General features: G+C 41.2%; 1 protein-coding gene and 1 non-coding gene across 7 annotated transcripts in view; both read right to left on the bottom strand.

Annotated features, from left to right (window-relative positions):
• Positions 1 to 2,799: 2,799 nt before the first annotated feature.
• Positions 2,800 to 16,957, bottom strand: part of CCNB1IP1 (cyclin B1 interacting protein 1) — a 32,696-nt gene continuing 18,538 nt past the window's right edge. For 4 of the 6 annotated variants that reach the window (XM_072772664.1, XM_072772662.1, XM_072772665.1 and 1 more), the window contains 3 exons: positions 8,754 to 9,081; positions 6,009 to 6,342; positions 2,800 to 3,626 (listed from right to left, as the gene is read on the bottom strand). In XM_072772664.1, coding sequence (XP_072628765.1) covers positions 3,424 to 3,626; positions 6,009 to 6,342; positions 8,754 to 9,081 — 865 coding nt within the window. In that variant the 3' untranslated portion in view covers positions 2,800 to 3,423. Of the gene's footprint in view, positions 3,627 to 6,008; positions 6,343 to 8,753; positions 9,082 to 10,764; positions 10,867 to 16,957 lie in introns of those variants that run through there. The other 2 variants (XM_072772666.1, XM_072772667.1) reach the window with 2 other exon arrangements.
• Positions 15,990 to 16,138, bottom strand: LOC140603269 (small nucleolar RNA SNORA79). Its single transcript, XR_012006281.1, has one exon. It is a non-coding gene; the product is annotated as a small nucleolar RNA SNORA79 (small nucleolar RNA).

Raw genomic sequence — 16,957 nt, forward strand, 5'->3', positions numbered from 1 at the left:
GTCCGGGAGCCCGGAGCCCGGAGCGGGGCGGGGCGGGGCGGGGCGGGGCGGGGCGGGGCGGGGTCAGCTATGCAAACCCCTTCTTTTTTCTTTTTTTTTTAATAAATTTCTTTTTTATTGGTGTTCAATTTACCAACATACAGAATAACACCCAGTGCTCATCCCATCAAGTGGCCCCCTCAGTGCCCGTCACCCAGTCACCCCCACCCCCCACCCTCCTTCCCTTCCACCACCCCTAGTTCGGCAAACCCCTTCTTGAATCAAAAAACATGCATATGGACTGATTATGCATTTGCCAGACCCAAGGGATGACTTCCGACTGCAAGAAAACACCGGATTTCTTATAGGATCACTCTATACGGTTATAACATAAATACGCTATTTATTGTGAAAAGGCATAAATGTCCTTTCTAGACAACTCGCCATTTATCCATCATGCACAGGGATTACATCTGTAAGGCCCTAGAGGAAATAGGATTCTTGAGGGAAAACAGCCAAATCCAAGGCCTCATCGAGGAAAAACATGGATAGTAGACAATGAATTCTACAGAGGACAAAGGCCCTAATTTCACATAATTTAAGCCCATTAGTCCCTGACAGGGTTCTCTACACAGAGTTTCTCAGTGAGCGAGGAGCAAATGGACTTACTGGATAAATTGGCAACTATGGAGCTGCCTGACAACAGTATAAATGGTAATTCACAGGATCCTGATAAATCTGCTACACTTGGGATGGTATCATGAAAGCCGTGATTAATAAACGAATAGTTTAGCAGTAAAAACCCCCAACATATTGATAGACTATCTATCTAGAAGGATACATAAGAAACAATGACTTCTCTGTAAAGGGAAAGGGGGACCAAGAGTTGTCAGTAGGCAAAGAACATTATTTTGCTGTGTACACATTTGAACTCATCATGTACATGTACCACCTATTTAAAAATAAACATAATTTTTCGATAAAATACTAGTTGCTTTCACACAGATTATCTCTGAAAGAGATGCAAGATACAACAGTAGTTGCTTTCAGAAAAGTGAAGTGAGGGACTGGGGGACAGAGGTGAAAGGGAGACCTTATTTATTCTATGCCTGTTTTTTTCCACCTTTTGAATTTGTGACGTGAATATGTTAAACTCTACAATAAGTAACTTTTTAAAAGTATCATGTAATAGTCCTAATAGTCTCTCTTTACCTTTTAATTATAGCTTACTTGTATTTCAAACTAATCCTGAGAAACAAACACAAGAAGCAAAGGCGCAAGGCAGAAATCATGAATATACCTAAAATTATTTCCCCACACCATTTTTCAACAAACTTTAAAACTGCATAGAGAAAAACACTTTGTAATGTCATCTATAAAATCTGTATCAACAAGAAGGGGAGGTGGGCGGGGGGTGGGGGTGACTGGGTGACGGGCACTGAGGTGGGCACTTGACAGGATGAGCATTGGGTGTTATTCTATATGTTGGCTAATTGAACACCAATAAAAAATAAATTTATAAAAATAAAAAAATCTGTATTAAGAGATATTATGGGGCAGCCCCAGTGGCGCAGCAGTTTAGCGCCGCCTGCAGCTCAGGGTGTGATCCTGGAGACCTGGATCGAGTCCCACATCAGGCTCCCTGCATGGAGCCTGCTCCTCCCTCTGCCTGTGTCTCTGCCTGTCTCTCTAGCTGTGTCTCTATGAATAAATAAATAAAATCTTTAAAAAAAAAAAAAAAGATACTATGAATTAGGAAGAGATGTTTTAAAACTTGTAGGTCAACATGATGAAATGAGCACTGGGTGTTTTATGTTGGCAAATTGAATTTAAATAAAATATTTAAAGATTTTTTTCAAAATAAACTTTTAAGTCAAGATTTTTCATCCTCTTTCTCAGACACCATTTTGACTTTGAGATACAGTAAAAAATGTTGAAGAGATTTTATATTCCATACTAAGGAAGAAAACATTACTTACTATCCAATTATGTAAAGCAAGGATAATCACTTGCCTTTCTAGGACTATAAAAGATCCTCAAATGCTTACCCAAATGACAATGGGATTTAGTATTTAGGGTAATTCCACTGTAATTACTCCCAAACCAATAAAAATAAATAATAAAATTTGAGTTAGAAAAGGTTTACAGGATAATTTAATCCAGTCCCTCATTTTACAGATTTAGAAACAGTCTCAGAAAGTTTAACTCAAACTCATAACCAATATATGGGAAAACAACATAATTAGAACCCAGGTGTCCTACTTCTGCAACAGGTATGCTTTTAAGATTTATTAGAGAGTCTACGCCCAGAGGGCGGGGGTGGCAGAGGGAAACAGGAATCCTAAAGCAGACTCCTCGCTGAGCAAGGGGCTGAGAACATGACCTGAGCTGAAATCAAGAGTCCCACACCTAACCAACTGAGCCACCCAGGTGCCCTGGCTCTACATTTTAAATAAGGTATTTGTGAGAGTGGTCAGAAATGCTATTTAATAAAGGAAAACAAGGGCAGCCTGGGTGGCTCAGCAGTTTAGCGCCACCTTCGGCCCAGGGTGTTATCCTGGAGACCTGGGATCGAGTCCCACGTTGGGCTCCCTGCATGGAGCCCTCTGCCCCTCTCTCTCTGTGTCTCTCATGGATAAATAAAGTCAAAAAAAATTTTAATAAAGGAAAACAAGAAATAAATCTTTAAAAGTATTTTAATTAACATAATCTCTTGAGATCAATAACATATTGTTGTTTTCTATGGTAAAAGTACATTTCTAAGTAAGTAGGTTCAAGACAAAAAGATAGCCATTTCATTTTAAAACAAATGCCAAAAAATCAACTTATAAAATAACTTTATTAAATAGAAATACAGACAACATACAAGCGTCAAATTGTCTTCTTATTCGCCCACATGAGCGTACCTCCAAACAAATTAATACAAGGGCAAATACATACAAATAGATAAACATACCCAAATAACAAACTGTAGATTCACCTGCCATTTCCTGAGACCAAAATCTTCACACAAATATACTTGCAAATACAACAAAATATTAATATAAAGGAATATACATATATACATATATGCATAAATACGAGAACACAAAGTGACAAGCAGACATGTAACATAGGTGCTTATATACATAAACACCTAGTTTAGTCAGAAATAACATAGAAAACAAATGGAGATCCACAAAACACGCAATAATAATGTAACATTTTCACTACAGGTGAAAACTCAACAATTCACAATAAAGGTGACTTTAATATAATGCTCATGCATTAAATAATGGAAACAGGAAAAGAAACCAGACTCTAAAGCCACTCCTACCTACACTGAGTTTCTCCTAAGTTGAAAATGTAACAGTACACAGAGATCGGTGACTCCTAACTAGAATAAAAGTTTATTTGCTAAATGAGATCACTGATAGTGAAGAGAGAAATACTTTGTAAAGTGAGCTAAATTCTTTTTACTTTAAAGGCCCTGCTAGAGATTTGCTGCTGTTCTAACTCACGACTTGGGGAGGCAAAACTAAAAAAGCTGTTGCTGGGTTCCGGTGCTGTGGGAGAAGCCACAAAAAATGGTCTGAACTGAAAATCTCCATCTCCGCCACCCCGATTTCGTACTGGTGTACCATCCAGAGGAAATTTGGAGTTGTTCCCTAGTTTAAAAATAAGGGGAAAAAAGTAAGCATCTATTTCCTTACAGATCTTTAGGAACAAAAACACAAAATTCATTTAATAAATATTTTAACAGAACTCAATTCCTATGAAACAGTAAAATATAAACCTAATATTGGGTAAAGACAAGGACTATGATGGCTCCCACTCCCTCCCATGACCACAGTATATACGATACCTTCTGCTCCAATGCAGTTTCCAATAATGAGCCATGACCTCATCACCAAAAATAATGACACAATGAAATACGTTTTTAGTAAAGCTAGAACTTACAATTCATAATTTTATTCGTTATCTGGGTGATCTATTTCAAAGGAATATTGTATGCACATAGAATCTTTTGTCCCAAGTTAAGAATAATTTTTCTTTTAAAGATTGCCATAAACATGCTAGAAAATATATGACAACTGTGAGAAACTGGCATATACTCATGATGCAAGAATAACCTTAAGAAAAATCAGACAACAGATCTGATTAAATTAGCACTTAACTTCCACTGAGCCATTCTTTGGCTTCTACAAGTTTTTTTTTTTTTTTTTTTATGATAGTCACAGAGAGAGAGAGAGGCAGAGACACAGGCAGAGGGAGAAGCAGGCTCCATGCACCGGGAGCCCGATGTGGGATTCAATCCCGGGTCTCCAGGATCACGCCCTGGGCCAAAGGCAGGCGCCAAACCGCTGCGCCACCCAGGGATCCCCTGGCTTCTACAAGTTTTAAAGGGAACGTGTAATTAAAGGAGAATGTGGACTATACCTGCTTCAAGCCAACGAATGTAGCAACAAGTAAAAGTAAAAAGGTAAGTGTGCATAAAAAGTGGAACAAGAAAGAACTAGTGAATATGAAAGAAATAAAAATAAATGTGAATCATGTAACAAGGAAAAATACCTATAATGATAATATACAATAACACATTGAAAGACTAAATTACAATTATGATTAACTGAAAGTTAAGCAAAAATCTGTTTTTGTTTCAGTTCTTGTATCTGATACTCCTCATCTCATTACTTCCTGCCTTTTCTAGGACATCTCCTCCCCTACCAAATCTTTTTCCTCAGCCTATAATTTAAAAAATGCATTTTTAGGAAAATCAAGTACAAGAAACTTCACTTTTTTATATGCAAAAATAATTTATATTAATAGCATAGCAAAAATCTATTGGAATCTGTTGTATCAAGAGTAGTATAAAGAGGAGAACTCAGGAAGAGATGTGTATGAGCTCACTGCATTCGCCAAAGCACCTAGTGAGCAGGAAAGAAGTGGTATCTTCCTAGATGGGCACTTCCAGAAGGCAGGAATTCTATCTGGATAATCCTTATATTCTCACTGCCAAGATTATGTCTAGCCGCCTACCAAATGAAGTATGTTTGATGAACATTTGGTGAATGATTACACAAAAGTGAACCAACCAACCAACAACTTAAGAACTGTGCAATCAGTATTGCCATGTGAAAGAAACTGAACATGGCCTTCTTGAGGAAGGAAATGGGGTTGAGTGTGAGCTCCGAAGGTAGTTCTGTGACCTTGATCAATTTACTTAAACTTTCTGTGTCTCAGTTTTCTCATCTGTAAAATAAAGATAATAACAATAACTACATCATAAAATTCTGAAAATAACATGAAAAAAATTGTAACTGTGGCTAGCACAGTAAGGACTCAATAAATGGCAGCTAATATTATTATTATTACTGCAAGGAAATAACTTTTCACTTAAAGCACCAATTTGAAAACTTTTACTTTGGAGAGATTTACTCTCTGTTTACATTAAAGATGCAATTTAACCACAAGTCAATAAAATAGACAAAAGCAAAGATGTACATGCTGGGACATGGATGAAGAATCTGGAGCTGGGGGGGCAGCCCGGATGGCTCAGTGGTTTAGTGCCGCCTTCAGCCCTGGGCCTGATCCTGGAGACCTGGGATCAAGTCCCATGTTGGGCTCCCTGCATGGAGCCTGCCTCTCCCTCTGGCTGTATCTCTGCCTCTGTGTGTGTGTGTGTGTCTCTCATGAATAAATAAATAAAATCTTTAAAAAAAAAAAAAAAAGAATCTGGAGCTGGGACGCCTGAGTGGCTCAGCAGCTGAACATCTGCCTTTGGCTTGGATCATGATACTGGGATCCTGGGATCGAGTCTCACATCAGGCTCCCTGCAGGGAGCCTGCTTCTCCCTCTGCCTGTGTCTCTGCCTGTCTCTCTCTCTCTCTCATGAATAAATTTTTTAAAAATCTAAACAAACAAACAAAAAAGAATCTGGAGCCTACCACCACTGTAGGCCTTTGGAGTCTCCACTGCCTTCCTGGAGCTACACAGAACATAACGTGAAAGATTTAAAGGACAGTTATTGGATATTATATGCCCCTTCTTACCTAATGGAAAGCCAAAAACACCAGATTGTGCAATCATGGATGGTTCAAGGGTGCTTTCTTGGTTAGCAATACTGATGTTTCGCAGCCTAAGGCTATCATAGAGGCCTTGGAGCTTTTGATACTGACGATTTCGCTCCATAAGTTTCTCAGAGATGTCACTGAACTTTTTCTTATATTCTTCTAGCACTTTCTTCATGGAGGTGACCTCCCCCTTCATAGAGGTCAATTCAACATCCTTGCTCTGTATTTGCTGAGTATATATCTTCTCCATCTGTTTCAGATGGCCCTCAGCCTTGCTGAAATTGTATTCCTGATAGAGACGCTCCTGATGTACCTGTCTCAAAAGAGAAAAAAAAAAGGTAATAAATACAAAGTTACATATTATAAACCTTTAAATGCAAAAGGAAAAGAAAGACTTACACACTGGGATGTTATTAATTTAACATTTAGAACCAGGTTAAGAAGCAATCTAGATGTACAGCAGGATGGCTATTCTGGAAAATAATACAGTGTCACTAAATGCATAGGAAAAAATTCTGGGGGAATACTCTCAAACTGTTACCATTATACTAACAAAGGAAGTATACCTCTCTAACCTTAACAACTGACATGTAGTCTTAAGGTTTTTTATTTCTTTTTTTTTCTTTTTTTTTTTATTTATTTATGATAGTCACAGAGAGAGAGAGAGAGGCAGAGACACAGGCAGAGGGAGAAGCAGGCTCCATGCACCGGGAGCCCGATGTGGGATTCGATCCTGGGTCTCCAGGATCGCGCCCTGGGCCAAAGGCAGGCGCCAAACCGCTTCGCCACCCAGGGATCCCCTTAAGGTTTTTTAGAGATAATTTCCTATTTCCAGTAATCCTGAGTGTGGAGAACAGATTATAAAAGAGCCTCCACTTATCCCTACCTCCTTTACACAGATCCTCCCCTTGAATGTGGACAGAAACTATGACTAGAATACAGGAAAAATGACAGGATGCTGCTGCATGAGTACATTACGTAAGACTATAAAGTCTGCCTTAGTAGTGCACTCTCTCTCTTACTGGCTTTGTAGAGGCAAGTAGCCACCCTGCAACGGTCGACAAAGCAAGTAAATGATAGCAGCCTTGGGGCAACAGCCAGCAAAGTAGGGAGGTCACAATGAATCTAAACATAGACTGTAGAACCTGCACAAAAATTAACTCAAAATAAATCATAGACTTAAATGTAAACACAAAACTCTAAGATTCCTATAACACAGGAGAAAATCTAAATGATCTCGGGTTTGATAGCAACTTTTTAGATACAACACCAGAAGGCACAATGTACAAAAGAAAGAACTGATAAGCTAGACTTCATTAAAATTAAAAATTTGTGCTCTGCAAAGACAATGTCAGGAGAATGAAAAGACAAGACATAGACTGAGAGAAAATATTTATAAAAGACATATCTGATAAAAGACTGCTATCCAAAACATACAAAGAATTCTTAGAACTCAACAATTTAAAAAAATTAAAAATCAGAATAAAAGATAAGTGAAAAAGGAGAAAATTTCTTGCAAAATCAGAGTTAAACATATAGAGAATTCTTAACAACAATAAGAAAAAAAACTACAGCAACTAAAATAAGCAAATTGAAACAGGCAATTCATAAAAAAAAAATACATGAAAAAAATACAAGAAAATGTTTTCATCTAAAAGTCATCCAAGAAAGGCATATTTAAAGAATAATGAGATCCTACTTTATTCATATCTAACTGGTGAGTAGAAAGTATGGAGAATCAAGCACCCTCATAAACTAAGGGAACACAAAATGATATGGCCTAAGTGGAGGGCAGTATTAAATACTGCAATTTTGGGGGGTGCCTGGCTGGCTCAGAGCACACAACTCTTGATCTTGGGGTTATGAGTTCAAGCCCCACATTGGATACAGAGATTACTTAAAAATGAAATATCCAAAAAAAAAAAAAAAAAAAGAAACAAAATACAATTTTTTATTTTTTTATTTTTTTAATACTACAATTTTTTTTTTAATTTTTTTTGAGAGAGAGAGAAGTGCACACAGGGGAGGGGCAGAGGGAGAATCTTAAGCAGACTCCACAACTCAGTGAGGAGCCCAAATCAGGGTTTGATCTCGAGATCCTGAGATTATGACCTCAGCTACGGTCAAGAATAGGATGCGTAACTGACTGAGCCACCCGGTGTCACAAAATACTATAATTTTTACAACTTTGAAATGTACTCATTCACTTTCAGGAATTTATTCTTAGCCAAGAATTAAATATGTGAATTTGATGATAAGAAAGCTCATCACTTTTATAGCTTGAAAATAAATTATGATGCAATACAACTATTTAAATTATGATAGGACAACTAATTTAAAAATATTTAATAAAATATTCATAATAAGCATAATATACCGTCAGCTTTAAGTGATATTACCCATATTTTTGGATAAAATATATATTCACATATGTAATACATACTTATGCACAAAAAAAGTCCAGTAATACACAAACAAAAATACCAACAATGATCTTTGACCAATGGCATTATGGTCAATTTTTTTATTTTCTTTCAGATTTCAAAAAACAAAATTATTTTTAAAAAAGTTTTCTATGAGAAAAAAAAAATAAAAATAAAAATAAAAAAGTTTTCTATATATTCATGAAAAATGAATACAAACACAGTGAATAAAAAAACAAACATTAGAAGCTTCCACATACGCCTCAAATCCTGCTGTCTGGAAACTGTCCTGAGCACTAACCTGGTACGTCCAGAAGGCCAGTGCTCGGGAGCTGATGTCCAACACGATCTCCGGTCGGAGTCCAGCCAGCACCATGGCTTTGTACTCCTCTGAGGGACTGAGTTCCGTGCGGACAATGTCCAGCTTTCCAGAAAGGGTACTGTTGCAGGCAGGGCAGATAGCTGGGGAACGACTGAACTCTCCACTGCCGTGCTGATCGCAGAAGATGTGGGAGCAGGCAGTGACCCAGGCATAGCCAGAGAGTTTGAGTCGACACCTGCGGTAGTTACACAGCAGCATGTCTTCACACAGAGACATAGCAGAAAGTCTCCCGAAGCTGAAAGGAAACCTAACAAGGGGTAAATATGAAGGTCAAAAGAATCAAATGTCAGTGAAAATGAAATAGAGCATGTTTTCATTTTATTATAAAATATTGTACTTTGTTGTTTGTATTTATTATAATCAATATATCATATACATTTTACTCAGTCATATTAACTGTGCTCCTTTGTGTAAACCTCTAGAAAGCCCATGAAAAAAATTTTTAGAGACAAATTTTTTTTAAGATTTTATTTATTTATTTATTCATGAGAGACACAGAGAGAGAGAGATAGAGAGGCAGAGAGAAGCAAGTTCCCTACAGGGAGCCCGACGGGGGACTTGATCCCAGGACCCCGGGGTCATGACCTGGGCCGAAGGCAGGCGCTAAACCACTGAGCCACTCAGGTGTCCCTTAGAAACAAATTAAAGACACAAGTAGTCCAAATCTTATTAAAGCCAAAAATAATATGTATATGTTAAATAAACTTTAGGAACATTTTCAAAATACAAATAATAATTAGTGTCTTTTGCCATTCCTCAACACCTAAACAAAAAAGCCAAATTTATCACCCATCTGTAGTTTGCTAGAATATTTTACTATCACTTCTCACACTTGGCAGATAGAAGTCCAGGTACCAATTTCAGCCATTCTTTTTTCTTTTTTTAAAAAGGTTTTATTTATTAATTCATGACGGAGAGAGAGGGAGGGAGAGACAGAGACAGAGACAGAGAGACAGGCAGAGGGAGAAGCAGGCTCCACGCAGGGAGCCCGATGGGGTACTCGATCCCAGGACCCCGGGGGTCATGCCCTGGGCTGGAGGCAGATGCTCAGCCGCTGAGCCACCCAGGCGCCCCAATTTTCAGCCATTCTTTAGTGCAAAGTGTTTTTTAAGTTGCACTTTTAGGTTTTTCATATCCTCAGATTGTTTACCTGTGTTGCCTTACCTAAAAAAGAGTAGTGATCTGATAGCATTTAGTGGAAAATAACCAGTCCAAGCAAATAACCATTTATATAAAAGCTGATTCATTTTTACCACCAAATAACTCACCTATTAATATAAATACTATTGAATATTATACTTTCCGGGGGGAAAAAAAAAGTTGTTAGAACTAAAACTCTTACACAAATAAATACCCTTAAGTTACTTTTCAATGTAACGTCCCCACTCCCTGGCTTTACCGGCCCAGGCTGGACAGCGACATCCTGGATGTACCAAAATCATGCATTATATGAGAAAATTGCGACGCCCCGACTATACGCCAAGGAAAATGCTCCCACCAAACACACCTCTTAACCAACGGATTCCGTCAAGAACGTTACTTTGATGAAAGAAAGAAAAAGAGAAGAGAAAAAAGAAAAGATGCCGAGGTCACAGGGTCGAGGGCACTCCGACACCTGACCCCGCAGGGACTGGCTGAGTTGTCTCCACGGCTGGGCGGCCCCGCGGCCTGAGTGTCAGGCCCGGTTCCCCCCGCGGGGTAAGGGGCACAGGCAGCCGGGAGGGTCGGGCCCGGCCGGACCGGGAGGAGGACCGGGAAGGGGGTCGGGAGGGGCGCCGGGAGGGAGGCGCGGCCCGTCCAGCGGCGCCGCGTGCAGGCGAGGGAAGGCGAAGGGCGGGGGCGTCGCGCCCGCCGACCAGCCCGGGCTTCCGCCTCCCCGTGGCCCCTACGGCAACACCCCGACACCGCCGATTCCAGCCGCGCGTCTGACCTGAGGCCCAGGAAAAGCGCGGGAACACGCCGTCGTGTCCACAGCCCTAGGCGCCGAGCCCTCGCCGTCCCGCCTCTGCTCCGCCAGCCGCGCATGCGCAGTCCCGCCCCTCCACCGGCGCCGGCACGGGCTTCCGGCCGCTCAGCATGCTGGGCCCGTGGGGCTGTGGCCCACACGCAGGCGCACGTGCCCCACACATGCGCATCTCCGGCGCTGAGGCGCGGGTCCCGCTGCGCGGTCGAGGGGTCGCGGCGGGAAGGCCGTGGTGCTGCGCTCGCGAGCTTGTTCCTTCCCGGCACCGAGGCCCCGTCGGCAGGGCCGGTGCGGCGCGGAGGTCGGTGCCCGGGCGGCGCAGGGCTTGTCCCGGGACGGCGCGCGCTGGTCAGTGGCTGGTGCAGAAGCGCGGAGACGCGAGGTGCCGCCCTGGGGAGACCCGGGCTCCGCCGCGGTGCTGTGCCGCCCGCGCCAGGGACACCTGTGAGCACCTGCGCAGGACACGGAACTGCTCCTTGCTTCACCTGTGTCGGAACGTGCCCAGCGGCGCTGCGAGGCGGAGGAGGACCGCGTCCGCCTGCCCCACAGCTGCCAGCGCTCCCGACGCCTGCCCCACACCTGCCTGAGGCCTGCCGCACACCTGCCCGACACCTGCCCGACACCTGCCCGTGCTCCCAACACCTGCCCGACACCCGCCCGAGGCCTCCGGACACCTGCCGAGGCCTGCCCCACACCTACCCAAGGCCTGCCCGACACCCGCCCGAGGCCTCCTGACATCTGCCCGAGGCCTGCCCCACACCTGCCTGACTCCTTCCCCACACCTGCCCGCCACATGTTGCACATCTGCCCGACACCTGCCCCACACCTGCCCGACACCCGCCCGACGCCTGCCCCACACCTGCCCACACTCCCAACACCTGCCCGAGGCCTGCTCAACACCTGCCCGACACCTGCCCGCACTCCCGGGACCTACTTAGAATCGTTCAGAGGTTTGCCCGCGTCTTACCCTCGTGCTGTTACCTGCTGCTCTCTGTGCAAACTGCGTGATTTCCTGTGCAATCCATAGGAGTCTGTGAGAATCGATATAGGTTCTAACAGATCAGTAGAGAAACTATATTGATCAGGAGCCGAGGGTTTGAGGGGTCCCAGGAATACAGGCCTTACTGCGGGCTTCATCACGGCCACGGGCGACCCCACCGTGAAAGACGGACATGGCCCAACAGAGCAGCACACGACGAGCACCACCGCCCCGCAGACCCCCGTCCTGAGTCCTGAGCTCTAATCCTGACACCAGGGCCCCGCATCCCCCCTGCATCCTGAGCTCTAATGCTGACCCATGCTTCACACACACCCGTCCTAAGTAAACAGCTTCCTGCTAGTTTTCTTCTGCTTGCAGAGGCTCCCTAGTAGCTAGAGTCCTCCTGGCCTTTGCAGACAGTCCTTAAAACCTCCCGGGGAGTTTACTGTGGTCCCAACTGGGCTCAACAGAAGTAAAGCTCCGTGTGTGAACCCGCAACAGCGCCGTTGGCCGTCCGAGCCTTCGTGCAGTTTCTGATTGTGACAGTGCCAGACGTAGTACAACAAAAGGGCACGAGCTCATTGAAAGTTAGGAAACACAAAGCAATTCAGCCAGGACCTAACCTTGTGATCTCACTTTGGTTTGTACTAGAAAACCATCTCTTCCTGCTCCTGAATCAAGACCTGATTCCCCAGACCTTAGTGTTCCCCACAGCACTTCCGCACTAAATCCGTTCCAAATTCCTGACCCACTCGGCTGTAGGACCGTAGGACTATGTTAACATCTCCATATATACATCTATTTATGTATACTTTTTGTTTTTGCCAATGAGTTTTGCCAGATAGAATAAAAGGGGCGAGGTGCTATAAAATCTTAATATTCCTGGGACACCAGGAACTGAACTAACCTGCTTCTTAGTGGCATTGTGTCCTCTTTTATTATGGCATAGACAAACCCTCCCTTGACTCCCAGTGCTCCTGGGAATGAGATTACTGAAATCAATCAAGGCTGAGACAGAGACCCATCTACCAAAAAGAGCTTTTTAAAATATTGGCCATCACTCAGCTTTAATGAACAGAAACCTTTCTCATATTTGACATTTTTTTATTTTTTTTAAGATTTTTTTTTTAATTTTTTTTATTTATTTATGATAGTCACACAGAGAGAGAGAGGCAGAGACACAGGCAGAGGGAGAAGCAGGCTCCATGCACCGGGAGCCCGACGTGGGATTTGATCCCGGGTCTACCAGGATCGCGCCCTGGGCCAAAGGCAGGCGCCAAACCGCTGCGCCACCCAGGGATCCCAGATTTATTTATTTATTTATTCATGATAGACACAGAGAGAGAGAGAGGCAGAGACACAGGAGGAGGGAGAAGCAGGCTCCATGCCGGGAGCCCGACGTGGGACTCAATCCCAGGACTCCAGGATTGCGCCCTGGGCCAAAGGCAGGCACTAAACTGCTGAGCCACCCAGGGATCCCCCTACATTTGACATTTTTTTAATGGAGTAACACATTACAAATACAGCTGAAGCCTCCACATTTTCCTCCTACCTCTCCAGAGGTAAACAAGCCAGATACTGGTATTTATCATTCTTTTATATTTTTAGTGCATATGTATACATCAATATTCTTTTGCATTTCCCTAAAACTACTAAACCTTATCACACAGCACCTATCACTTCATTAACTCCATTTTTGAGATGTAGCCAAGTAAATACACATACCTTGCACAATTCATTTTAACAGCCAAATACTACAAATATACCAGTTTATCCACTTTTCTAATGAACATTTCTTCCAGGTTTTTACGATTAAAAACACTGTGATAAACCTTCGTACATGTCTCCTTGAGTGCACATGGTGAGAATTCCTATAAAATGTAGTACCCAGAGACTGGGTTTGTGTAAAGCAGCATCAAATAAATTTCACTGCCACCGGAGTACGTTGCTTCAGACTCAGCAACATATACCAGTGTCATTTTTTGGTTTCATTTTATTTTCATTCTTGCCCTTATGATGGCAGTGAAATGGTATCTGAATGTTGTTTTAATGTGCAACTCTTTGATTATTAGTGAGATTAAGCATCTTTTTAGGTGAATTACTCAGGGATCCACATCTGTGAATTACTCATTCATACCCTTTGATCATTTTCTGGATTTAAACGGAGTCCTTTGTTGGCCACATGGCAGGCAAACATAAGTCTGAATTTTAATGTACACAATTTTATCAATCTTTCCTTTTTGTACTTATGTCTACTCCAATGTCGTTATATTCTTTGTTTTCTATAGGTTTAAAGTTTTGCATTTCATTTAGAGATTTACTCTTCCTAACATAGGGTCTGAATAAATTTTGACTGTACAATTTGTGCTTACATATCACTTATACCATTTAACTACAGGTTATTTTCACTTTCCAAAAATGATTTTTTTACCATAAAGTTTGATACTGATCTCGTGTAGATATTCTAAGTACCTAACAGTTATATTGAGTATTTATAGGCCACACTTCTCTAAGAATTTCAAGATAGTAATTTAGTAATTTCCCCTATTATCACTGAAACTTAAGAATGTTAGCATGATATACTCTAAAATTAATTTGGTGCTTATATTCATTTTAATAGAAGAATTTTAATCTAATAAAATAGATTTCAAATTCTAACAAGTTATTATAGTGACATACCATTTGTATAATTCTAGTATAAGCACGAGTATTAAATCACATTTCAAAATACAGAGATAAAGCTGACACGTTGTGTTTCGGCGACAGGCAGACAGACAGACAGGCAGACGCAAAATACAGAGATATGTACTAGACTTCCAATATTTGAAGTTGTATTTTATATCTTTTGCATGTAAAATATAACCTCAGGTATATAAGATTTGTTTATTTATTTATTCATGAGAGACACAGGGAGATAGAGAGAGAGAGGCAGAGACACAGGCAGAGGGAGAAGCAGGCTCCATGCAGGGAGCCCGACGCGGGACTCAATCCCGGGACTCCAGGATCGCGCCGGGCCAAAGGCAGGTGCTAAACCGCTGAGCCACTCAGGGATCCCACCTCAGGGATATAAATATACTATGTAGAGCAAAAAAGTCTCTGAAGTATAATTTAGCCAAAACAACTGAAAATAAATTTATAAATATAAGGCAGAAATAATAACTTTTTAACCATACCTGAGTGGTATGTAAAACTCAAATCAATGACAAATGTCCAAAAGAGCTATAAAATGTTTATAATAAAAGATTTCCTATTAAATATCAGCAAGCTTTTATATAATTATTCTTCCCATACCCAGGTTGTTCTGGTGGCTATTCTTCATTGACTCTTAATGGATCAAGCATCATAATCTGGTATTAAAGAATTTAGGGCTTTTTTTAAGATTTTATTTTTAAGTAATCTCTACACTCAATAGGGGGCTTGAACTCACAACCCTGAGATCAAGAGATGCATGCTTTACCAACTGAGCTGTCCAATCACCCCAAGTATTAAGAGTTTTAAGTAGACACTGGTATCCAGATAGTTAAATGTTATATCCATCAATATCCATCAGACTCAAAATCTAAGTTCTAATTATTACATGTAAAAAAAAATGTCTTGCTAAATGCCATTAAAATGGTTACCACTTTCCAGAGACTTGAAAAAAAAAATATAATGCAAGTTTCAATTCACTTCACATATTTTTTAGTATTTTGAGTATCTCTTCTGGCTTAACACATAAGGAAGCTTTCTTGTTTTCATGGAGTTAATAATTTAGCAAAGAATGTAAGAATGATAAAAATATATATATATCTTGGTCTTTTCTTTGCTGCCTCTTACATTTTTGCAAGTTGATTCTATAAACCATTTCTGGTGAGAGAAGTCAGATTCTATCTTTAATTTGAAGAATCATGTACCTTCATGTTGTAAAGAAAAAGACATTTTTAATATTAACCTGAAATGTGTAAACAGCCACTCAGTAGAAAACTGATCACTAGAAACTCATCAGTAGAAAACTGATTAAACCACTTAAAATTTAATGACTTCAGAGTATAATGTTTCAGTAACTCTCAGAATCCGTTTACTAGACCTCCTTCTATCATAGGCCCAGGTAGGTGCTATTCAAATATTTATTGTAGTCGAAGGGTTTTCTAAGAACAATATCCTCATATTTTCATATCAGTTTTATTTTTCAGTTACAGGTACATTCTTAATCCAGAATCACCACCTGCTTTGTAATTGTTTGACTCTGCAAATATCAGAAGACACTCACGGATGGCCAACCCATCCCCCATGGTGCCCTGAGTGAAGACAAGTCAGCTTTGATATATGATGGACTAAAATCCCACTATGTAAGGCTCCAAGCAGTAAGAGGAACAGCCATCAACATTTATCTCCAACCATTTTTAAAAATGCTTTGAGAAACATTTTTAAAGATAAAGCAATCAAGTCACTTTTTTTTTTCTTTTGGTCATCTCTTTCATTCATGATTTTATTTCTCTTTTCTTTTTTTTATAAATTTATTTTTTATTGGTGTTCAATTTGTCAACATATAGAGTAATACCCAGTGCTCATCCCGTCAAGTGCCCACCTCAGTGCCCATGAGCCAGTCACCCTCACCCCCCGCCCACCTCCCTTTCTACCACCCCTAGTTCATTTCCCAGAGTTAGGAGTCTCTCATCTTCTGTCTCCCTACCTGATATTTCCCACTTATTTTTTCTCCTTTCCCCTTTATTCCCTTTCACTATTTTTTATATTCCCCAAATGAATGAGACCATATAATGTTTGTCCTTCTCCGACTGACTTATTTCACTCAGCATAATACCCTCCAGGTCCATCCACATCAAAGCAAATGGTGGGTATTTGTCATTTCTAATGGCTGAGTAATATTCCATTGTATTCAAGTCACTCTTAATAGGAATCACTACATCTAAATTCTTAAGAAGTCCATTAAGAACCAGAAGAACCATGGGATCCCTGGGTGGCTCAGCCCTTTAGCACCTGCCTTTGGCCCAGGGCGTAATCCTGGAGTCCCAGAATCGATTCCCCCATCAGGCTCCCTGCCTTGAGCCTGCTTCTCCTCCCTCTGCCTGTGCCTCTGCCTCTCTCTCTGTGTCTCTCATGAATGAATAAATAAAATCTTTAAAAAAAAAAAAAAAAAAGAACTAGAAGATCCAGCTAAATAGACAAAGTGAAGAATAAGGT

This window comes from Canis lupus, chromosome 13, assembly GCF_048164855.1.
Source record: "Canis lupus baileyi chromosome 13, mCanLup2.hap1, whole genome shotgun sequence".
NCBI classification, from domain to species: domain Eukaryota; kingdom Metazoa; phylum Chordata; class Mammalia; order Carnivora; family Canidae; genus Canis; species Canis lupus.